General features: G+C 37.7%; 3 protein-coding genes across 5 annotated transcripts; all 3 read right to left on the bottom strand.

The window, feature by feature from the left end:
- Nucleotides 1-2,515: 2,515 nt before the first annotated feature.
- On the bottom strand, nucleotides 2,516-9,915 carry LOC132141464 (eukaryotic initiation factor 4A-I-like). Its single transcript, XM_059550987.1, has 11 exons — nucleotides 9,806-9,915; nucleotides 8,981-9,029; nucleotides 8,471-8,603; nucleotides 7,692-7,831; nucleotides 7,211-7,379; nucleotides 5,332-5,441; nucleotides 4,887-5,030; nucleotides 4,556-4,693; nucleotides 3,945-4,034; nucleotides 3,557-3,636; nucleotides 2,516-3,447 (listed from the first exon to the last, which is right to left on the bottom strand). The coding sequence occupies exons 1-11, from the start codon at nucleotides 9,826-9,828 to the stop codon at nucleotides 3,303-3,305; spliced, it is 1,221 nt and encodes a 406-aa protein (XP_059406970.1). The 5' UTR covers nucleotides 9,829-9,915; the 3' UTR covers nucleotides 2,516-3,302.
- A 729-nt stretch (nucleotides 9,916-10,644) lies between these two features.
- LOC132141463 (sentrin-specific protease 3-like) lies at nucleotides 10,645-19,786 on the bottom strand. 3 transcript variants are annotated; one of them, XM_059550984.1, is made up of 11 exons: nucleotides 19,589-19,784; nucleotides 17,087-17,804; nucleotides 15,621-15,782; nucleotides 15,422-15,533; nucleotides 15,162-15,309; nucleotides 13,377-13,424; nucleotides 13,134-13,211; nucleotides 11,765-11,902; nucleotides 11,600-11,683; nucleotides 11,418-11,468; nucleotides 10,645-11,323 (listed from the first exon to the last, which is right to left on the bottom strand). In XM_059550984.1, exons 2-11 carry the CDS (start codon nucleotides 17,760-17,762, stop codon nucleotides 11,213-11,215), a joined length of 1,608 nt encoding a protein of 535 aa, XP_059406967.1. In that variant the 5' UTR covers nucleotides 17,763-17,804; nucleotides 19,589-19,784; the 3' UTR covers nucleotides 10,645-11,212. The 3 variants fall into 3 exon arrangements, 2 of the variants coding, with proteins under 2 accessions (XP_059406967.1, XP_059406969.1); XR_009433897.1 differs by having other exon boundaries at nucleotides 11,235-11,323; nucleotides 11,588-11,683; nucleotides 19,589-19,785; XM_059550986.1 differs by lacking the exons at nucleotides 10,645-11,323; nucleotides 11,418-11,468; nucleotides 11,600-11,683; nucleotides 11,765-11,902 and adding an exon at nucleotides 11,903-12,043 and having other exon boundaries at nucleotides 13,086-13,211; nucleotides 19,589-19,786.
- A 1,010-nt stretch (nucleotides 19,787-20,796) lies between these two features.
- Nucleotides 20,797-23,465, bottom strand: LOC132141462 (phospholipid scramblase 1-like). Its single transcript, XM_059550983.1, has 7 exons — nucleotides 23,339-23,465; nucleotides 22,803-22,889; nucleotides 22,093-22,135; nucleotides 21,782-22,002; nucleotides 21,429-21,590; nucleotides 21,097-21,255; nucleotides 20,797-20,982 (listed from the first exon to the last, which is right to left on the bottom strand). Exons 2-7 carry the CDS (start codon nucleotides 22,860-22,862, stop codon nucleotides 20,923-20,925), a joined length of 705 nt encoding a protein of 234 aa, XP_059406966.1. The 5' UTR covers nucleotides 22,863-22,889; nucleotides 23,339-23,465; the 3' UTR covers nucleotides 20,797-20,922.
- Nucleotides 23,466-23,855: the final 390 nt, after the last annotated feature.

The raw sequence follows: 23,855 nt of genomic DNA, 5'->3' as shown, positions 1-23,855 counted from the left end.
AAAAGTTAACATCCATTCCAGTGCAAAGGAAAAGGGGAAACGGTTCTTTAGATTATTAAATTGTTCTTTTAAGAATTGTTCTTTGGTTGTTCTGTGGCATCACTCCGAAACCCTCCTTAATTTTTAAGAGCATAGATGGCTTTACATTTTTATCAGTCAACAAATTAATCCGATCCTCAGCATTCTGAGAATAGGATAAGGAGAACTTGTTGTATTTATTCTTCTCTTTTTTGTTTGTTTCTCCCATCTAATCATTGTAAATATGCATAATAATTGTTTGTGGAAATTCATTTTTTTTTCATCAGTAAAAATGATAAGATCCTCAGCACTCCAAGAACAGGAGAAGGAGTGTCTGTACTCTATTCTTCTCTCTTTTGTTTTAGTTTCTCAGGTATAATCATTGACAACACGCTCTTAAGAATACAAGTTCTTCATTGGCATTGATGGTTCCATTGAAAACTTTTAACACCCATTGAACAAAAAGTTGTTAATGGTGAAAAAAGTTTAGCGTAATAGAGTATAGCTTTTTTATACATTTTCTTTACACTCAGAATTTTTTTTTTTGTGGAACCAAAGTTGTTCTTCTATGGCAATGATTCTGCTCATGGAACATGATCATAAAGTCTGAATAATAATTTGTTAGATTGTGTCATTGTAGATACAATTCTAAGGATACTGAAAGAATATAATTGTGCAAAGGTGAAGAACATGTTGATTTTAACCAGCAGTAGCCATGCATGGTCTCGGTGTTAGACAGTGGCTTGTAAATTCAGAATCTTCTATTGGATTAGTATGTTTTCTCTGGATTTGTGACACGTTGAGTGACTGAAACCTATGACCCATTTACCACACCAATATTCCATAGAAGAGCAACAAGTGGTATTACCTCAAACCAGAGCAGGAATGTAAAAAACAGCTGCAATTTTCTACTGGCTCACGGCCTGACGCTACAAAACCCCACTGTACGGCATCAATATTGACTCGAGCCATTGTCACAAGTCATTGTCACACACTTATTATACAATTAACCTTACTTTATGTGGAGGCTGAATATGGAGTGTGCCGGAGCTATTGTCCATGAGTCATTCTCATGTATGGGATCAGTCTCATTATAAGCAAGAGCAGGAGAATAAAGAGAGGAAACACATTGATGTCTCCTGGTGTTGTGTCGACAATCAAATCAAAATTTAAGTGGGGGCCTCACGAGAGAGCTGGAGAGTCCAGAGAAAGCCTGAAAGAAGCCAAACATCATACATGCGAGAGACGCAGAGATCCAGAATGACAGATTGGATGGTCGGAGATAAAAGAAAGAGGGAAAATGAAGTAGGGAGGGGGGCTTGGAGCGAAAAGAAAGAGCGATGGACAGAGGGAGGGGAGGAGGACGGTGGTGGAAGAAAAGCATGAGAGACAGCGAGGGTGGAAAAAGGGGGTCGAGAAGAAAGAAGAAAGTAAGAGGGAGAGAGAGCGGAGGAGCAGGGGGTTGGTTAGTCGTTGGAGAAAGTTCTTAAGCTTTTTCAATGACAAGCAGATTGAAAGCCCCTCTATTCAACCGCTCTCCGGCTTCTGTTCTCATGTAAATGGAGTCTACGGCCTTCCCTCCATCCATCACACTGCCCCGTAGACCAGCCAGGCCTTTACGAGCCTCCCACTTGCAAAATCACCATGCCCCACAATCACTGTGGCCACGGAAGGGGGGTGGGGAGGCGGCGTGGCCACCTACGCTGTGCGAGAAACTGAAATCCGTTGGGGATGGTAAGGTGCAGTGGAATTGTGATGGGGACGAAGATGATGAAGAGGAGAGAGATTCAGTTAAAAGTTTATGGCCAATTTGAAAAGCAGTGCAATTCGCAATTACTAGCAAACTCTTCCAATGTGCTATGAGTGATTTTTTAGTTAATTTGCAACATACATCTTGTATATGCCTTCATGCATATGCTACATGTTGATTACTTGTCTGGTAAAAGGCAAAACTAAAATTTTAACAGAATTGTTATAGAATTGTTACTGCAGTATGTTCTTGCATGCTCAAGGTTCAGATCTGCTGTGTGGCGTCTCCATCCAGTGTTGAACAATGGCATTACAGTATCTTTTTACTATAAACAACTTTTTTTGTATATCTATTAGTTAGGTAAAAAAAAAATATGAGCAATTTTCAGTCAATTAAAAGTTCACATGCAGTAAAAAATCATGGCCGATTCTGCTTGTAAATGTATTAACAAACGAACATTCATGTAGCTCTTTAACCTCAAATCCTTTCAATGTTTTTTTTTTAAAGCTGGATAGAATAACTAAAGGTTTAGGGGTTGGTTAAAACAATGACTGTGAAGTGAACACATAATAACGTTTAATTTGTACAGATTCCAATGTAGATTCTTTACATTAGCACCCCCAAAAATGAAAAACTGAATATTTCTGTTATCATGCAACTAACATTTAGTCATTTTAAAAACTTGAACCTGCAAAAAGAAAAAAGGCAATCAGCATACCCATACTTGCAAACCACTTAACGACAAGAAAAGAGTGAGGCTGTAGCTTTATTGAAATTTACCCCCTCCTCCAAAAAAACGAAATACACTCGCAAAACAATTTAAATGTAAAAACAAGAAAAAAGTTGCAATAGATTTTTTTTTCTCCATCACATATTTGTACCACCAGTCAAAATTAATCTGTGTAAGGACTTCCAAATATCTCAATTCACTCAGAGACATCTTACATCATATACTGTATAAGGGTGATTAAATAGATTTGGTAGTTTTACACCAAACAGTACAGCAACGAGTAATTTGATCTGAGAAAAATAAAATAAAATAAAATAATGAATCAAATCCAATGCTTTTCATGTCTGATTAAAAGCTGGCACACTTTTACCACATGGCCCAAATACATCAGCAGCATGAGGTGTGTTCAAAGAAACAATCACAGAAGCTGGAAACCAGTAACTGTAGTCCAATTACTCCTTCAAAAAATCTGATGATTCCCAGCTAAAATAAAAAAATGAGCCCAGGATGACTAATCAGGAGCAGAGTGACAGAACATGCATCTCTTCTCCATAAGAGATGACTGAGCCCACATCTCAATGTTTATTATGAAGGTTGATGGAGATAAAGTGATGTACATTCAGCATTTGAGGTTAAAAAAATGTGATCAATTATGGGGAAAATAAAATGACTGATTTGCAACTGTGGAAGCGCAGGGAGTTGCATGTTCCCTGCTCCATTCAGAAGTGCTTAAACTAGAAAATAAAGAGAGAGATTGTAGAGATAGGGAGAAGGGGGTGTCTCTAGATCAGGTCAAATAAATCTCTAGATCAAGTCAGCCACATTCATGGGCATCTCTTCTACGGTGGTGTTGTAGAAGGTCTCGATGTCCCGCAGAGTACGCTTGTCATCTTCTGTCACCATGTTGATGGCTACACCTTTCCTGCCAAAACGGCCTCCTCTACCAATCCTAAGAGCGTAAAAGATGACACACGTGTCATTAGAAATAATAAAACAGCACTGAATAATTAATTTGCTTAAGTCAAGCTCAAGGTTAGAATGGTGTACCAAACACAAACCTATGAATGTAATTCTCACGGTTGGTTGGCAAGTCATAGTTGATCACCAAAGACACCTGCTGGACATCAATACCTCTGGCCTGTGAATGAGAAGACATTTTCTTTTTATTCCCAGTGTTTTTCAATTCCAGTATCAAAGCTCACTTACTATAACTTACAATTGCTAGCATTGATATTTAACATATACTTGATAAAGCCATGGAGAAGGACAGAATGAGCCATCCATAGCAGAATAGACACACTATATTTATACCAAATACTATAATTACCCCAAAGCACTAGAGGGTATCAAGGAGTCAGGGACTTCTGGCAACCTCATCTGCTATATGAACCCAATTTTAATAGAATTCATTCCATTAGGAGAACATGCACTGATGCATTTGCTCACCAGCAGATCTGTGGTAATAAGGACACGGCTAGAACCAGAGCGAAACTCCCTCATAATCAGGTCACGGTCCTTTTGGTCCATGTCTCCATGCTGACGAATATAACACACCACACTGTATACATTACATTATTCACATTTACAGTATTCATTAGACAGAAAATTATATAGAGGAGCACATATCAGAGCATCAGTGTGTAGAATGAATACAATAATGCACAGCATCAATACACAGTGCAAAAGATAAATAAACAAATCAATACATTTAAAGAGATAATTCATCCAAAAATGAAAAGTTGGTCTTTTACTCATTGTCATGTCGTTTCAAACCGGTTATGCATTATATGTCCGTTCTTCTTCTGTGGAAGACAAAATATGATATTCTGAAGAATGTTGATAACCAAACAGTTTCGGTTCCCATTGACCTCCACTGTATTTTTTGTTTGCATGTTGGAAGCCAGTGGGAACCTAGACAGTTTTGCTACCAACAATCTTCATTTTATTTTTTGATTGTTGATTTTGATTGTTTTAATAAGATTTGTATAGCTCTCTGAAAGTGATCCCAATGATACTGATTCCAGTTAAAGTTGCAGTGTGACACTTTTAGTATTTACCAGAGCGGAGACAGTGAAGTCCCTGGCATGCATCTTCTCTGTGAGCCAGTCTACTTTCCGGCGTGTGTTAATGAAGATCACTGCCTGAGTGATGGTTAGAGTCTCGTAGAGATCACAGAGAGTGTCCAGCTTCCATTCCTGACAAAACACACAAACACCAACACGATGACCTGTTAACAGCCATTAGTCAAAATCAATTCACATGAACACTCAATGTGTCCTTTTAAAATGGGAAAAAATTCTGCTGCATTCATGTAAGTGATCCATGCATGTCTGCTATTATCGCTTTGCATAAAAGTACCCCAAGATCGGACAGTTGACAGCACTGTACCTCTTTTTCAACGTTGATGTAGAACTGACGAATACCCTCAAGGGTGAGCTCCTCTTTCTTCACCAGGATACGGATTGGTTCTCGCATAAACTTGGTAGTGACATCCAGCACCTCCACAGGCATGGTGGCTGACAGCAGCACCACCTGGAGGACCAACGGCACAACAACATGCTGAGGCCTACTCACATTTATAAACAAACACATTAGCACATGATATGACCCCTTAAACAAAGCTGGGTCTCCTAAAAAGCTACTGGTATTAATAGAACTGATGTGGACTCAATAGAAGCAATGAAAATCCAGATTTCATTGCCATTTGTGTTTGTTTGTACTTGTTGCTGCTTTGGCAAAAGCATATTCTCATATACACTAATGCAATTCAGCTTGGAAATAATCAGCATGGTAACAGCCCATTCAGGAAATACAGTCTGTTTCACATCCTAACCTGTATGCTAGTAGTGAGTTTCTGGAAAATCTCGTAGATCTGGTCCTTGAAACCACGACTCAGCATCTCATCCGCTTCATCCAGCACAAACATTTTAATGTACTTAGAAGCTGGAAGAGGGGTGAACACAAAAAAGATAAGAGTAAAAGTTCTCAAATATTTTCTTTAAAAAATTATATATAAATATACAATTATAAAATGACGTAATGATGTAATTATCAAATTAAAATTGAGGCCCCTATTTGAGTCAGTTTTAAACTTAAATACATTTTTCTTAGTCAAGTCATGCATAATCATGACAGATCATCGTTCACATAAAAAAAAAAAAAAAACTAGGTATAAAAAAATATTAAGCATTATATTAATGATCTACATTTCAAACAACACAGTTAAATTAAACATCCTAGCTTTAAAGACAATTTGGAGGTTATAATAACTTCAAGAGGATTTTTAGGAACATTCTTTTCAGGAATTTTAATATAAAAAAATCAAAATTAAGAAAATGTTTTTAAAGGGGTCATCGGATGATAATTTCACTTATACATGTTGTTTGAACATAAATGTGTGTTGGCAGTGTGTATACCATAGACTGTATAAAAACATGGACATAGTGTCCGTGAAATAAAGATCATTATTTTGTGTATTTGGTGTAACAGAATATGTTGACATGCTTTAATGTTCAAAAAAACACATTATTTTTCAAATAATGTACATTGTAGGTCCTCTAGGCCCTGCCTCTCTCAAACGCTCTCTCCTTCCAACAAGCGCAGTCTGCTCTGATTGGCCAACTGACCCAGTGCATTGTGATTGGCCGAACACCACAAGCACTCATCGAAAATGTAACTCCCCTTTCCATAATTGCAAGCTTCATCTTTCAAAATAAATGTAAAGTCAGTTAATAATGTCCTTAGTTTTAAGTTTTAGTTTAGTTCAAGCCCGAGGGGGAACAGAGTAATGTGACAGACACAGTGATGAAACTCGTATGTGTTTGCAATACACAAGCCACGGACGGTAAAGACCTCCACTGTGTGACCCTCTCTCTCTCACACACACAGACACACGCGATGTGCAAAACTCTGCATTTGAACATTCAATAGCAGATACTTAAACTATTTACAAAACATACTTACAGTAGCTGATTCAGAAGCGCCAGATTGTCGTAGCAAAGTCAGAATGACCTCCTCTCCTATCACGAAATAGTCATCCACAAAATGTGTTGCTGTTCTGTTGTAAGTAATCTTAAAGATTCTCTCTGACACAGCTGCTTCAACGACCCCTTTACCATAGGGAGTCTATGGCATAAGCTTCCTTTTGCAGCCAGCCTCTAGCGGCCAGTTGATGAATAACAGTTTAAGCTACTTCCGTGATGGCTTCACGAGAGAGAGCGGGAGCTTGCCTCTCGGTGTGTACACATCTACCCTATAATAATAATACAAATCCACACAGTGGTTTTTATTTAATCCCTAAAAATAATATCCCCTGTCGTCAAATCAGGGCGTTCTCATCTTTTTGTTTTTGTGATGTCACACGGACGAAGGCTGCTCCCACGATAGTTGATTGACACGGCCGTTCATTTGTACTTAAAGCAACATGAAAAAAATGGTTTGATTTCTGCAGAGCTGTTTTTGACAATGTAAAAAGGGTGTTTTTTACACTACCATTGAGAATTTTTTTACCAAAGTATGTTTTAGACTTTTCATTAAGACCCTAAAGAATCATATCAACTTGTGGAAAATGGGCATCCGATGACCCCTTTAAGAAATATTTTTGGAAATGCAAAATAATTTTAACGTCACCAAGTTAGAAAATAAATTATCCTACAATTTTTTTGGGTGAATCCAGCCCCAGCACTAGATCTCTCACAATACGGAGTACTCACAGAGGAACTTTCGATTAAGCATGTCGTAGACGCGACCTGGGGTTCCCACTACAATGTGCGGTGCCTCTGCCTGCAGCTTTTGGACCTCATTGCGCACATTGGTCCCACCGATGCAGGCATGGCACGTTGCACCCATATAGTCTCCAAGAGCAAGAATCACTTTCTGGATCTGTAATGACAAAGAAAATCAAGTGTAATGTAACCTTTAAAACACAGACAAAAAGGTCTGTACTTGCATTGATAGCAAGTGTGCCTCTATCCAAACCCTTTTTCATGTAACTACCACTTACCGCTGTTTTTATATATATATATTTATATTTTTATTATTTTACACAATACTACATACTAGCTTTAGATTTCCAAATAAGCACGTTCATTTTTATAGTAATAGATTTAATCAAACACAACGGAAAACTCTCCCATACCCAAAACATAGTTATACAGTCCTACTCAAAGCAGTGAGCACAGAGACAGCACTAACCTGTTGAGCTAATTCACGGGTGGGTGCCAGAACCAAGGCCTGAGAACCTTTTAGCTCTATGTCAATCTGCTGCAGGATAGAAATGGCAAAGGTGGCAGTCTTGCCCGTACCTGACTGAGCCTGTGCAATGACATCATATCCTAGTGTGGGGAAAGACAAAAGGCCAGAAAGTGAGCTCGAACTGATAGAAACGGTGTTCTTCTTCAAGCACACAAAGATGGGCAATTGCAGCCTAAAGGGGGGGGGGGGTCTCACAACGGACAAAAATCATATAGCCCTGTTGTGCCAGTCTTTAAATCGGTTTTCTAGAAGTGAATGTACTCCAGTGGTGCCACGCATAGTTTGTCCGTAGCACACAGCTATTAATCTAGAAGCAGTTCAAAATCCTGTCTTCCATTAAATTACAATATTTTTCTTCCAAATCATTGTTAATGTACATGATAACATTGTCATTTGTGTTTCTGTAGCTTGAATGGCTATATGCTTCATATAGAGACCTGTAATACAGATCATGCTTTCTCTTTTTGTCTTTTTTGCCATAACACTGAACTTAAAACTCATCAGTGCAACTTTGTTCATTTTTTAAGTGAACAGATGAACTGTTTTGGACGGTCATCTTCAACTGAATGTGACGTGTCCAGTGTACAATACTTGTGAGTTGAATTCTGTATATATAATATATATATATATAATATATATATATATATATATTATATATATATATATATATATATATATATATATACACACACACTCACATACGGTTAAAGGTATCTTACCCTTGATACAAGGGAGAATAGCCCTTTGCTGGATGGCAGAGGGCTTCTCAAAACCATAAGCATAGATTCCCCTGAGAAGAGTCTCACGCAGGTTCATGTCATCAAAGCTGTCCACGATCTCATGCCAGTTACTCTGCAATTACAGGGAAAAGAGTAATTAGATGATGATTAAGATACAGAAGGCCATGGACAAGCTAATCTTTACTCCATCTCGCTCTGAAAAGAAAGGACTTGCTATTTGTCATTCAATGCATAATGCATAAAGGATAACAGGTTGGCAGTTTTTCAAAAAAAAAAAAAAGAAAAAAAAGGGGGGAATCACTGACCCCCACAGTAAGGACAAGACAGTGAAAACAACTGACAGCACATTCAGTGCCAACCCCCTTCTCACAGCTGTGCCAGGAGAGACATACAGGGAAATATATATATATATACACACACACACACACACACACACACACACAGTGTGTATGTAGAATAGTTAAATGTAAAAAACTGTTATGAACTCACTTCGATGATTCCATCTGGCTCCATGCCCTCGGGGCCATTCTCTCTAGGTCTGCAAAAGAATTAGCACTAAACACATTAGAACCATAAAGTTATTAATGACAGACATATATATATTGTATTGATCTATCAATGGAAACTATTCTGCAATAGCAGCAAAACAGCTAAACAGCACTGTAAGGCAAACAGGGCAGTGTAACATTACAGGAATAAATAAGAACATTATACACTAATATTCATTGTGTGATTATTTATATATAGACGTTATGCACTAATATTCTATGAAGATATATTATGACTGTGTATGTCAAATAAGAAAAACAAAACAGATTTCATCTACCTTTAAGGCAGTATGACATTAAATTAGCAACTGTAAACCGGTTTGCATGTACAGTTTTAAACAGAAAATGTATTTAATAGAGAAAATCAGCAAAATAATTTTAAGTGTGTGCAACATTAAAGAATTGAAGAAAAAAAAACAGGCTTTACTCGGGGCCACTAATGGGTTATGTGTCAAGCAGTTCTAAATCTGTAGGATTGAACGCATTAGTTTCATATAACAACACACCGTTCGCGATCTAAACCATCATTTTGAACATTAGAGTTCTTTCACCGTCAATATCCTCGAGCAGGCCCGGCTGCTAAGCGCTCATATGCTAACGCCGGGTTTTAAAAGATACCTTATTTACGACATTCAAGATCAGCAAACACAAGCTACTTCCAACAGCATCTAGAAGCGGGATTACTATATTGAATGACAACATGTATGCATATGGTTTCTCATTCATAAATAAATACGTCAATATCGTTAAATTCCGTCTGCCCTACCTCCCTTCATATTCTGCCGACATTATCACAAAGGGCGAGCACACCGTGAAAATGTTTTATATAGTTTAACACGGGTTTCTTACTAAAATTGTGATTGCTGCATTCGACCATCAGTCAGAATATGTCCCGCCCTTCATATATTCTTATTGGGTAGTACAGACGTCACTCAACAAATGGTAGCCGCATCTGTCACGTCAAGTCCTGCTCTAGTTTACATGTGATTGGACGAAAGCTAAACCTCAAAATATCGTTCGCTTGGCCTACAGTGGCGTATTTCAACGTCAACAGATTTCCAGGTATGGTCATTGCCTGTTCAGCTCTGTGAAGTTTGCTTTTACAAAGAAATACTTGGTTTTGTTGTTGACATCTTTATTTCGTATGCTAAATTTAAAAGGAACTAGAAATTGGTACACTTAATCTCCACGATGTTTTTTTTTATTCTTTAAATAAAAGTATATAATTTGGCTCTTTCCTCTGTAATTAATTTAAATCATTTTTGTAATTTAGGCATACACATTTTTTAAGAAGTGTGTCATTGCCTTTTCAATTATTTTTATTTTATCATACTTTGGCAGTTTTAGTATTATTTTTTATAATATGGTATAAAAAGGTATGGTACACACTTACTATACTGTAAGAGTATACTCAACACACATACATCTGTTTATGTTTTTTTTGATCCAAGCACAGAAATTTAGCAAGTCTAGCCTGTCCATCGAACTATAGGCCCATTTTTATAGTTAGCTGCTGTATTTAGAACCATTTCGAAGTCACCACATTACAAACTACTACACATGAACAGTAATATTATGACTAATGTAAAAATTGATGAGGCTCAGTTATTTTCCAGCTTTTTATTAGTACATCTTACAACAACGTATGCATCTCAAAAGATATAAAACGGTTTAATTTACAGCTGCACTTTATTTTTTTTTACCTCCATAGTTTTGCATCTTAAATCGTACAGATACATGACAACAGACAAACAATATTGAACAAACAAAACTGCTCATATAGTGTCGTGGTCCGTATTAACTCTCAGTAATTGAAAATCGCATTACATTTTTAAAATGTCTGCAAGTCTCCTCCCTCACCAGTCCATGGTATTACCTTTAACATACAAGTTACTGACATCAAGATCATGAAAAATAAAAAATATAATTGCCAACAAAACGGCGGCACCTAAAGAACAGTTCACTGAGGTCAGCTCCCCTTCCAACTTCTAGAAAACAACAACTCTGGCGTTTTGATCAGAGCAAACAAACAACTGGGCCGAACAGAGTATGGCATTCACCAAGCCAAAATACAAAGTCATTGAACGAAAAGAGGGTTAAAAACGTTTGCACGTTTCCCGCCTAAATGCTGTCTGGACTTGGAGATTATTTAGAAGTGTAAGATGTCACGGTCTCACAGAGACAGCTTACAGTGACACAGTTCTTTGTACATTTGTCTCCGTAGCTTGGGCATATCCTGCTGACCAAAGCTGAAAGGCTGTTCCAGGGCCAGGCACTTACAATACTGGAGAACAACGATAAGAAGAGTGAACATGTGAGTAAAATCAAGTGTTAAAATAACACAGCCAATATAAAATACAAAAACGAAAAATGCTAACCTGAAGGACAAAAGCTCCACAATCGCTGTCATTGTTCTGCCTTGCCACATTCTAAAACATTCCAAGGACAGAAGAGTCAACAGCACATACATAAAATGGCTTTTCCACTCTTTTATTCCTTATTTCTCTAATACTTTCGCTAATGCACAAAACACGCACATCAAATTCACCTTTCACCCTACCATTTTGAAAAAGCCTTTCCACCCTGTGTAAAACTCCTCCTGTTCTCTCTTAATTGCCTCTGCTTGCAGGTATTTGGCAATGTGCTGTAAAACAAAAAGCAGGCTCAGGAATGTTTCAAGGAGCGTAGCCATTAAAATAGCCTCATTAGAACAAACAACACCTACTTTGGGGCAACGACGGTTGAGGGTCCTCTGGGAATCGAAATATGTGATGCTACGCTGAGGAACATTCACACACACTAATGACCAGTGCACCTCCAGATGAATAGGGATCAATAAGAACTTCTTCTGGAAAATATCAACCTAATGGGGTTGGAATAAACAACAGTGAAATAAACGTAGTACTACAATAATGATGTTGCATCCACTTTACTTTTGAACACAAAAAGCAGTGCAAAAAGCAATGAATCGAATTAACTTTACAGTCCTAAAATGTGCAAGTATTAGGGGTGTAACGGTACGCAAAAATCACGGTTCGGTACGTACCTCGGTTTTAAAGTCAAGGTTCGGTTCATTTTCGGTACAGTAAGGGAAAGAAATGCAAACATTAAACTGCAGGTTGTTTATTACTAGACACTTTTTAAAATACTTTTTAATAAAATATATATAAAATAAAAAAGAATAAAAAATAAAATACTGCTGCCAAGTTCTCCACTAAAAATTCTCTCAGTCTCAAGCCAATATCATATAATAAAATATAATGAAAAATATAAATAAATAACTATGATTACAGTGCAGCATTACCAATCCCAGCTTGTAGGCCTGCTCATATTTTAAAAATATAACTTTTCCAAAGTGTAAAGTGCAGCATCAACCGTTTCAGTTTTTAGACCTGCTCAGATTTCATTATTGTGTTGGAACGATCGGAATTAAGAGCAAAGGTCTGTTTAAATGCCGACGGGAGCTGCGTTTGAATTACAATCGTTTTTTCCTAGTTGTAGTGATGTTCACACTCGCGTGATGCCTTTTGAAAACCTTAGGCCGGTGACACACTGGCATATTGCACCTGTCAAACATAGTCTATTTTGCCGTCAATACTGTTGACGGTGTCCTTTATCAGTAGGCTTTATATTTATGCTCAACATGAAGTATAGATATTGTTTTCGTGAAGACAAGATCCTGGTCTGTCGGCGGTCTCCCTCTATGTCACCTACAAAAGGAGCAGCGCGCCAACGCTGCGTCAGGCACGATTCTGGTGTGTAAAGACACAGAAAACGCGAAGCAGCCATCACGCAACTGACACGCAGCAGAAACGCCACGCTCACGCCACGCAGCCAGTGTGTCACCGGCCTTAGAATAAGCTGCAGGGCGGGATTTGCGCTGAACGCGGAGACTTCCGCCACTTAATATGTTAGTTTGGAAACACGAAAATGTATATGTTCCGCACACAAAATATTGCATTCGGTACACACGTGTACCGTACCGAAAGTCCTGTACCGAAACGGTCCGGTACGAATACACGTACCGTTACACCCCTAGCAAGTATCAATAAAATTGTTGTGAAAGACAGACAAAATCCTTCCCCATCACTGACATTTTTTGTCCACCGTTTGACCCCATCATAACCTTTCGTCCGAAGTTTGTCATAAAAGAAGCTGTTGAAAAAGTGGACCTGTAGGTTAAAAAACAAGACACGGTGAGACAGAGAGAGAGTGAATGAAAGCTAATTCACTGTTTTCATAGTCATTTAACTGTCTGACATACAGGTTCATATAATGGCTTTGTCATGAGTCATTGTCTACATTGTCAAATGGGTGTGTGTGCTTGTTTTTCCTACCTTTTCAGGAAAAGCATCCATGACCAAATCCCCATACATGTTCATGACCTGGGTGACGCAGAGAGTTATAGATGTAAGAGAGAGAGCGAACTCAGCACAATCCCAGAAAACGGGCCCCCCATTCATCATATAAAAGAGTCATAACTGTGGATATCTTCTCTATACAACTCTGACAAACTGATGTAAGTGCCATAATAGTCACAAATCACTGTGAGAGATACATTCACTAATAACAAGTCTTGTTATTTTTTGCCCATCTTTTAATGTTGATGAATCTGAAATATGCCAAATTATCAATAAATATATAAATGAAAACAAAAGGCACAATCCCCATATATAATGAAGTTTGCAAAATATTTATAGGATATATATGGTTATCCTACAAGGCGATACCCTAGCTCCCTTCCTATTCATAATCGTCATAGACTATGTATTAACTCGAGCCGAAGAAGAGCATGCAAAGAACACATTATCGCGTGGAATCGTAACACACTTAAAAGAATCCAGCAGAAATCCAGAAGTATTACTATTTGACCTGGATTTCGCTGATGACATCGCCCTATTTGAAAACACCCTGGACAGAGCACAGGAACAACTCACAACAACAGCAAAGTGGGCCAGGAAAGTAGGCCTTCAAGTCAATATAGGTAAAACAGAAGCACCGAGTAACCAAGAATATGCCGGTCTGGACATGGCAATACACAATCATCAGCACATAGAGCTAGATGGACAGACCATCGAATGGACCAAGAACTTCAAATATCTTGGTTCCCACATCGCCTCTAGCGAATCCAACGTCAAAATACGAAAAGGCCAAGCATGGGGGGCCTTCTGGAAGATGAGGAACATGTTTCAGTCAAGAAGTCTTCCAATTACACTCAAGATCAACATATTCGAATCTGCATGTGTCTCAATCCTGCTCTATGGTTGCAAGAGCTGGATCCTTAGCAGCAAACTCAGAGACCAACTCAACAGTTTTGCCACCAACTGCTACAGAATCATGCTTGGCATAAAGCATCTGGACAAGAAGAGCAATAAAGAGATTTATGAAATAGTCGGCCGCAACCAACTCGTTCTTCAAGTACAACAGAGGCAGCTAAGATTTGTAGGACACTGCCTAAGAAGACATGAGAGCGACTTGATCAACAAGTATGTCTTGTATGCACCACAACAGCGGCATGGCAAAAGAAGTCGAGGCAGAGCGCGAAAGCTATACCACCTATATATTGGCGAACTCATCAATAAGGACGTACCAGCAACAGTGAGCGAACTACGAGAAGCTGCCAGCAATCGCAAAGAATGGACAAAATTTGTCAACCTACCTTGTTCGCAGCCGATTGATGATGATATGGTTACAAAAGATTTCTATTTTAAAAGTTTTTTTAAACTTTCAGTTTATCAATAAATATTTTAAAAATGGATAACTGTTTGCACAAAACCATTTTCAACATTGATAATGAGAAGAAATGTTTCTTGGGCACCAAATCAGTACAATAGAATGATTTCTGATTCTGAGACACTGAAGACTGGAGTAATGATGCTGATTGTATGTTTGATCAAATAAAAGCAGCCTTGGCAAATATGAGAGTTTTAAAAACATTTGAATGATAGCGTATGCCTCCTATGCGATATGATGAAAGAGAAAGAGAATTTGAGTTGGTTCTGAATTGTATCCAAATTATAGAAAAACAATCCAACAAGTGTTCATACGATTAGTGAATGTGGCCCAATATCATTAATAATGGTAAATAATAATTACAAATGATTTTTAACCAAGAGGCCCACCTGATCATTGAGCCAGTTCTGACCATAAAGTGTGCTCAAATCATCCATGGTGAGGACGTGACGTTTGTAATTTACACGAAACCCCCGCATCACTGCACTTCCGGACATGCGCTGGTAGGACTGCATTAAATGTTGCACCATTAACTTCCTGTAAACAGGCACAAGATCAAATGGTATACAAATTGAGACTTCACAGTCAAGTCTTTCATCAATGTGGCAAGATTCAATAAGACTTGTGACTGGTGTGAGCCACCTCTGACCTTTGAGGACTTGAAAAGCTCTCATTAAAGATCTCCTGAAGTGTCTCCACCACCTCATCCACATGGATGGGAATCAAACTCCCATACTGCTGGAGAAACTCATCCAGAATACCTGAGACAGAGAAGGAGTGAGAGGAGAATAACCATAATACATCTCCTATGTTCCTGTTCCATATTTAGGAAAAATTATATGTTGTACCTTGTACACAAGAGATGTGTTCGCTGCTAAGCTGATTCTGTAGGGAGGTCTTTTCCCGCTGAGACTGGACAGAAGCAGGGGAGGCCCGTCCCTCCCTGTCCCCCATGATTGCACCATGGATACCATCCCTACCTTTCGGAATCCCATGTGTGCTACAGGACCCTAGGAAATCAATAGGGGTCATTAATAGCCTAGGAGGAGGATAAATAAACAGACGTCACAAGTTGGAATGCTTTACCAGTCATTTACCATAGCTTACCTTTGCTAAACAATAATATAAGAAATGAATGAAACCATCCTGCAAAGTTTTAAATCTGAAAGTGCACCGTGTATAAATGTATTGTCTCTCAAAAGAAAGACTCGACTCTGAATCTTTGAAACGAGTCGTTTTTAAAACGAATCCCAAGCCGTTTAATGTTGACGGCAACATGAAACATTAGCATGCCCACTTGTTGGTGTTGGTGTTTTTGCGTTAGACTGAATGAAAATGCGAGCGTTAAAATTGCCGTTACCTCGGTAACGCTGTACATAAAGCAGCACTGCGCTCACAAATGCTGCTTTATCAGGCATTACAGGCTAATGATGAAATGAAAATGAGACCAATCGACCAATCACCGCAGATTAACGCCATGCAAAGGAGGGGTTCGGAAAAATAAATCGTTGAGCGAATCGTTTGGGAGTCCTTGAGCAAGTAAGGTAAAGACAATGAAAGTGTTTTTTGAACTTGCATGCATGTCAACTTGTTGTTGGGGACTCCCAAAACCCAGGATATAAACCTTTCAAATTCTGTCATTAATTCAAACCCTCATGTCGTTCCAAACCTGTAAGACCTTTGTTCATCTTTGGAACACAAATTAAGATATTTTTTATGAAATCCAAGAGCTTTCTGACCCTGCATGGACCGCAACGGCACTGAAACGTTCCCAGACCCAGAAGCATAGTAAGTACATGGTTTAAACTGTCCGTGTGACATCAGTGGTTCAACCATAATATTACGAAGCTACGAAAATACATTTTGTGCCCTAAGAAAACAAAAATAACGACTTTATTAAACACTTCTTTTTTCGCATCATCTTCCACTCCCATTATCAAGAGTAACCCGCCGCATGTTGAATAAAGTTATTTTTGTTTTGTTTGTGCACAAAAAGTATTCTTGTAGCTTTGTGAAATTACAGTTGAACCTCTGATGTCACATACACTTTTTTAGCGACATATTGACTATTTTAACGTGTCAGTTGTGCTGCTGTCTTTGCAGGGTCAGAAAGCTCTTGGATTTCATCAAAAATATCTTAATTTGTGTTTGAAGTTGTGGTCGTTCATGAGGGTGAGTAATTAATGACAGAATTTTAATGACATTTTTGGGTGAACTTACCCTTTAATCTTATCAACTCTTTTTAAAAAAACGTTGCAAAGACTAACTTTTCCAAAATTATACCACAGATGTCAATAAGAGAGTTAATTCTCACCAGATAAATCAGCTCCTCTTTTTTCTGTTGTCCTCAAACGTCCTTCTGGATCTCCATTTAACAATGAACTGCCAGGTGGTCTCTGGAAAGGTCGGCTGCCAGAGTAGCGGCGTCTGCGACATCTGCGTATCCTCCTGTATCCCATAGTTCCTGCCCATTTGGCTCGCTGACGCCAAGTTCTCCACTGCTGGGCCAAACTGTAGCGAACGCTCAAACACATCTGGCTCCGAAACCGCAACCGGGCTAGCTTCCTCTCTTTGAATGGACTGGGGCTAGTCTGGGCCAAGCAGAGGGTAAAGTCATCTGTAACACTGACATCCGTTTCCACTAGGTTTGAGTGCTCTGGCGAGCCCCACTCCTCATCGTCACCTTTATCATTACACTGTAAACCACCCTCGGCTTTCCTCTCCACCAGATCCTCTTCACTCTCCATCTCCACATTTTCTTCCTCGTCCTTCACCTCAGGTACAGTATAGTCTGCACCCCACATTCTGACGTCCTCCTCTCTGCACCCCAGTTTGAAGTGGGCTGGACTCGGGGCATGTTGGGCCATGGCTGGATTCATTAAATGGCCACCTCCAATGGCACCCCCGACTCCAGCGCCCTCCTGCCCTGCGGTCAGCGTCAGCTCATTGGACCAGTGTGTTTGAGCCAGGCTGCTGCCACTGTCTCTCATGATCCAGGAGCACCCTGCGACCTGCGCCAGCCTGCCTCCTCGCTAATGTGTGACAGAAAACAACAATTGTCAGAGCAAAGAACCAACAGAATGATGAATGATGAATGTAGAAAAAATGTAGAACGCAAGCACATCCAGTGACCTGAAACGTGAATAAAACTCTAGTTTTCATTTGAGATACGAACATTAGCGAGATCAGCAAGTTTATTTTTAGTACATTTTAACTTGTTTCTTTCAGGTCTCAGTGGTAGCGCATTGCGTAAGCAGCACAAAAGGTTGTGGGTCGATTCCCAGGGAACACATGTTAGGTAGAAAATGTTAGCCTGAATGCACTGTAAGTCACTTTGGATAAAAACGTCTGCTAAATGCATACATTTTAATTTAATTTAAAAATGTAATTTGTGCTGAATGCACAATTAGCAACAGTCCACTTGACCAAACTAACAACCACCAAAGAATAACAAGTGTAAAAATAAAATAAAAAACACACCAAGCTAGTTGAAAAACACACTGGTTTGATTTTAGCACAGCAAGTTTTTAATAGCATAGATGTGGATCAAGTAGCAAAGTTTATTTGTTCACTTCAAGACTAGTAATGTGTGGTAACGAAGTAAATAAGCTCAATTTCGATTTAATGTGAGCTTTAAAAATAAGCAAAAAAATTACATACATTTCAATACTACTACAAAAAAAAACTAACAAATATTTCTCATTTTGTATTTCAATCAGGCCTTCCTTGAAAATATGTTTCATTGTAGGGCAGTTATTATGGGAGGATGACCTTAGAGATTAATGTAGAAAAAATTCATGGCATTTCCAACTATTAACTAACTTATAACTATGTAACTAATGAGGTGTTATAACGTGTCACAATACAAAACAATCCCAAAATATGTATTGTAGATAGTGATAATATGTATGGTGTTTTAGTTCCCAAAATTATGCAGGAGGTCACACATTTGAGAGTCTGTGTTTATTATTATAGTGCACTGTATATATAAATATTAATAAAATAGATTAAAATGATTAAATGTATGTATTCACGATCAGAGTGCAGTGTTTTAACATAATTCTGTATTTTCATCTAAGCAGAACCATGAATAATTCTACTCTGGTGTCACAATTGCTCTGTGCATGAAGGAGGACAAAGATCATTCATGGTTAATACTACATTTTAATAAAAAAACGTATAATTAACTGATCATCATGTCTTAAATAATAATAACAACAACAATAATAATAAATACAACTTTTACTATTTTGCCCTAGTTTAAAGCATCACGAGTATGCCTCTTGAGATCAGTATTGTCTCAAATCGTCACGAGTGCATTGTTTAGCTCTATAATGAAGAGTTAAGTTTCTGATGTAGCCATCTCAGTCATTTGCTGTTAACAGCAATACCGAGAAATGTTAGATCAATGTATTCATTTAAAGGTTTATGTAAAATTACATGACCTTTTATTGTTATTTAAAGCAAAACTAGCACATGTATGTGGCTGTATTTTGTCCATGCAGTTGCAAGAAGAGAGTCAAAGTCGCAGCAGAGGAATATAAACTCGCGCACGATGCGCTTTGTTCCGCTCTTTTACTCTTGAATTATGTGAAAAGTGTGAAGTGGAACATGCGGAGCCTCGCTAATACACCAGTCTGGTATTTAGCTAAAATTATATTTCAAGTTTGTAATAGAACAGAGCACCACAAGCATTGGTCATCTAACGCATCATTCCAGCGAGCAAATCAAGCACCGATCACAAATAAACACTGCTTGGCCTCCTCCGGTGTCGCGATGCAGAAAATGTGGGGTGTCGGCACCATCGATTACTCACCGTTTAACCGTAACCTCGAGCCAAAAGCTTTGGCGTTGTCTGCCAACGCAAAAAGGGGATAACTTAGTTTTGCGAGGAGATAAAATGAAAGATAAAATTAAGGCTGATTTAAATCTTGGCTCATTCAATGAGAGCTGGCGCTTCTTTAGGGCGAAAACCCTCTTCTTCCGCCGCGTCTCTATGACGTCACGTCGGTGTCCCCGGTGGACAGGAACATGAACTACATCTGAAAATGATTTATGAGTTTGTCCAATACGATAGGTCCCAATAATGCTATTTTAAGTGTTTCCTCAAGCTATTAAACACATTCTTAAATAATTTTCTCAGAAATTAGTCATCAATACCCCCTTCAAACCACTCAAATGCTTCACGCATAACTAAGAGTAGGCTAAATAAAATAGTACTGTTTTGTGTAGCTGTATATTGAAATATTTACAGATACTGATAAGAATTAATGCTGACGATTTAATATTAAATGACGAGTATAATACTATGTTCTTGACTGATAAATAGTACATTTATGCAAAGCACCTCAGTTCTAAAAAAAAAAAAAAAAAACTTAATTCTCCAGTGAGTGTCTCTTAAATTGTTTCTTTTTTTTAATATCAGATCATATATCCTTTACTTCAGAGGACATTTTTTTTTTTAAATCACATCAATATTTATTCAGGTTGTTACTTTCAAACCTTCTAAAAATCTGGAGGCTAGTGAGGATTCTGTGTGAATCCTACAATATGTAGGCCACCCCTAAATTGGTGAATTATCAGTCAGCTCTTTATTGGCAGATATTTTGTCACAATGGCAGCAGAAAAAGCCTAACTCATGCACTTCAGTTTGTAAACTATGATCAGAAATGAATATTCCTAATCAGCAATAATAATCTATACACTTTTCAAAATGAATATGTATGATAAGCATGGTAAGGCAAATGTCAAGCTGTTCATGACGTCTTTCCATAGACGTTCATAAAAAATAAATAAAAAATGGACCGATGGATAATAGTCAGAGTAATTACTCTGAACTTTGTTATCATAAAATTGTTTTAGAGGTGTGGTCACAGAAACATTTTCTTTCTTCTAGAGAGCAAGGAGATTTCAGTAGGAAAAATTAATAATTTATTATTCTTACAAAAGAGAAAATCAACATTAAAATATAGTTTATCTATAGCCAGTCTACAGCTATTTTGTAAATTTTATAGTGATTTTTATAGTGACTTTTACTGATGTTAGAACAAACAGAAAGTACTCATAAGTGGTAAATGTAGTGATACTACATATGAATATAACAGAAAAAAAAAATTTAACCAAGAACCACAATCTTTCTCCCACTCCCTTCTAGCCAAACACACTGCAACGCTGTCCTGAGTCACCGGTCTGCTCAAAGAACATGAAGTCCTGCAGGATGACACAGAGAAACAATAAAATAAAATATATGAATGTTCAAATAAAGAAAGTAACAGGAAATAGCAAAAGTGGTGGATGAATGAATGTTTTTGTGTCATAACTCACTATAAGGAAACATGCTCCCAGCAGAACTGCCTTCATCCTCACATCCAAGTCCATGGGAAAGTTGATGCCAAAATTATCTGAATCAGTCAGTGTCTCTTTGATGAAGCCAGTCCACTGTTTACTGATGCGACCAACAGAATGTCCATCCTTACCGCTTATCTGCACCAGAGGACAGAAAAATAAACACAAACTATATTATACTTCATTTTGGTCTGGAAAACACAATGTGAATATCCTATATATACCCTGATACTATATATGTTTAAATATCTCAGAAATGATTGCAGTCACACAAACGTGGCATATGGACACAATAACAGATAAATACATACGTCAAAATCCACATCCCCGCAGCAGCTGATGGCACAAAAAGGCCCTTCGATGGACAGCACCTTTGTTTTGGACATGTCATAGATGGAGAACTTGGGCTTAAACATGTGCCAGTCTTGCTTGATGTAACCGATTGCATTCCCTGGTGGAGCCTGTACCTCCATCTTCAGTCAATGTCACATTTCAAAAGGAAAAAGAATCGGAGAATGGGTTATGTAAGTATATATATATACATATATAATATTTATCATAAATTTAGCAATTTCAGAAAATCTTGTTTAAATATTTTTTCCCATCTCTCTCTCTTCAAAGATCAGAAAAACTCTACACAGATCTTCAGCTGCATTCTTGTTACCTCTTGAAGACAGCAGGGGAAACAGCAGGATGTGCAGCGGTAAGGCCTGATTAAGTGAATCACTTCCTGATCAAAATTATCTTTTATCTGCAGCTCAAAACTCCTCAGAGGGCCACAGATATTTCGTGTGCAGCAGTCAGTGTTTTCTTTAGCATGGAAGATCTTTTGACCCACGCTGTTTTTAATCTCATATTGATTATTAGTCTCGAAGCCAATAATGGCTGAAAAAGATCATTTGTTCATTAGCATTTGACTTATAATTTAGTGTGCCCAACAAAAATTCAAAAGGATAAAGATTTCAGAACTTTTACCTTCAAGGAGCTCAATCTTTTGATGGACTAATATCTGGTCAATCTGTAAGAGCAGAACAAAAAGCATATATATTAAATTTTCCTATTATAACATACCAATTATTGTGTACACCTTTGAGGGATTGTTCAACCAATATGGAAATTCTGTCATCGTTTACTAAACCTCAGGTTGGTTTAAACCTGTATGAATTTCTGGTCACACTTTAATTTAGGAACAAGTTCTCACTATTGACTTACTACCATCTATGACCTTTGCCTCAATAACTAATTTGTTGCTTATTAACAGTTAGTAAGGTAGTTGTTAAGTTTAGGTATTGGGTAAGATTAAGAGATGTAGAATATGGTCATCCAGAATAAGGCATTAATACGTGTATTATTAGTACTAATAAACAGCCAATATGTTAGTTAAATGCATGTTATGCTAATAAGCATTTAGTTAATACTGAGAATTATTATTATTTTTCATACTATAAAAGTTTGTGGGGACCTAAAACTGTTTAGTTACCAACTTTCTTCGAAACAGAGGAAAGAAACAGTTCAGAACAAAGGTTGAGTAAATGATATATACATATATATATATAATTTTTGTTTGAAATGTTCCTTTTTGACATTATTATATTACTCGCTTATTATGGCAATTGGCAAATGTAATTGTACAACTCTTACCATCTTATTTACATGAAAGAATTCATTTTACATGACGCACTCACCTGCGTAAGGTACTCCAAACCAGGTGGAACAGCCGCTGGGTTAGAATAAAGCTGGGACATGTTGATCTAACTAAATAGCGAAAGGGTCTATAATAGAGAGTAAACAACAAATTCATTATTCCACACACTTTACAAATAAAGCAAACCATTGTTCCATTAACCTGGTGTAAAATTACAGGAAATAATAGATAATTATTTTCCCCATATAGGTCCATAACACTTAAATGGTTAAGGAAAATTCTAATCAATCTCTTTTTAAGAGACACTAACCCACTGGAAATCCTCAAAGAATGTGTTTGAGGCCATTTCTATTATAGTAAATGTTTAACTAATTTAAAGCACAGAATATGCTAATAAAATATCCTGCCTATGAAAATGCTAACAAACAGCATTTTCCTTTTGAAGAAATTTGCATTAACTTGCAAATTTGTAATTGGAGACCATGAAGCAAACTACAGAAGTAAAAATGAGACTCAAAAATTAGATGCTTGAATTGGTAAAACTAAATCCAACTTCTATATTGTATATGCACTTACCTCACATCAAGTAGCTGATTGTTGAAATAATGGCAAGCGTTACAGCAGGTCGAGTGAAGAGTCAGGTATGTGACTGGGGAAAGTGTGCATACGTCAATGTCTCGTCACACCCACACTCCCTTTGGATTTTACTCATGGAAAGAGCAGTGACATCAGCAAACAAAACAGTGCAAATGAAAAGTGACTTGACTTTAAAAGAACATTTATTTTTTTAGACTTCACTGCTGTAAATGGTCAGAAAAATATAGCATTTCCTCATCTTTCAAACATATACACCTGTACATACATGAACTATTTACACTGGGATGCAGGACACATGAACAAAATAATAGAAATCGGTTTTCAGTCTTAAAATCAAAAACTCAATTCTACCATTGCTTTTGGCAGAATACACAAATCAGGCAGTAAAACGGTCTAAATACACTGATATCTGCTTTACAATGTTCAAAGGTTAATCGGAGAACATCTTGTAACAATAAAAGTGAGGATATTCATCACAAGACTGAAAACGTTACTT

Source organism: Carassius carassius, chromosome 5, assembly GCF_963082965.1.
Source record: "Carassius carassius chromosome 5, fCarCar2.1, whole genome shotgun sequence".
Taxonomy (NCBI): Eukaryota; Metazoa; Chordata; class Actinopteri; order Cypriniformes; family Cyprinidae; genus Carassius; species Carassius carassius.
The sequence above is the reverse complement of the archived record's forward strand: the minus strand, read 5'-3'. Positions and strand labels throughout refer to the sequence as shown.

Bases quoted from the DNA above. Each gene is read 5' to 3' on its own strand.
- LOC132141464 (XM_059550987.1), bottom strand. From the start codon at position 9,828: ATGTCGGCAGAATATGAAGGGAG. The intron at 7,380-7,691 runs GTTAGTGCTGTC...TTGTCATTACAG, and splicing joins CCCGTGAATTAGCTCAACAG to ATCCAGAAAGTGATTCTTGC. The intron at 3,448-3,556 runs GTTTGTGTTTGG...TTACGCTCTTAG, and splicing joins CGTGAGAATTACATTCATAG to GATTGGTAGAGGAGGCCGTT.
- LOC132141463 (XM_059550984.1), bottom strand. From the start codon at position 17,762: ATGAGAGACAGTGGCAGCAGCCTGGCTCAAACACACTGGTCCAATGAG. The intron at 13,425-15,161 runs GTGGGCCTCTTG...TGCGTCACCCAG, and splicing joins AGAACTGGCTCAATGATCAG to GTCATGAACATGTATGGGGA. The intron at 11,324-11,417 runs GTTAGCATTTTT...GTTGTTCTCCAG, and splicing joins GTGGAGCTTTTGTCCTTCAG to TATTGTAAGTGCCTGGCCCT.
- LOC132141462 (XM_059550983.1), bottom strand. From the start codon at position 22,862: ATGTCCCAGCTTTATTCTAACCCAGCGGCTGTTCCACCTGGTTTGGAG. The intron at 22,136-22,802 runs GTGAGTGCGTCA...CTGCTCTTACAG, and splicing joins GTTTGGAGTACCTTACGCAG to ATTGACCAGATATTAGTCCA. The intron at 21,591-21,781 runs GTAACAAGAATG...CATTGACTGAAG, and splicing joins TCCCCTGCTGTCTTCAAGAG to ATGGAGGTACAGGCTCCACC.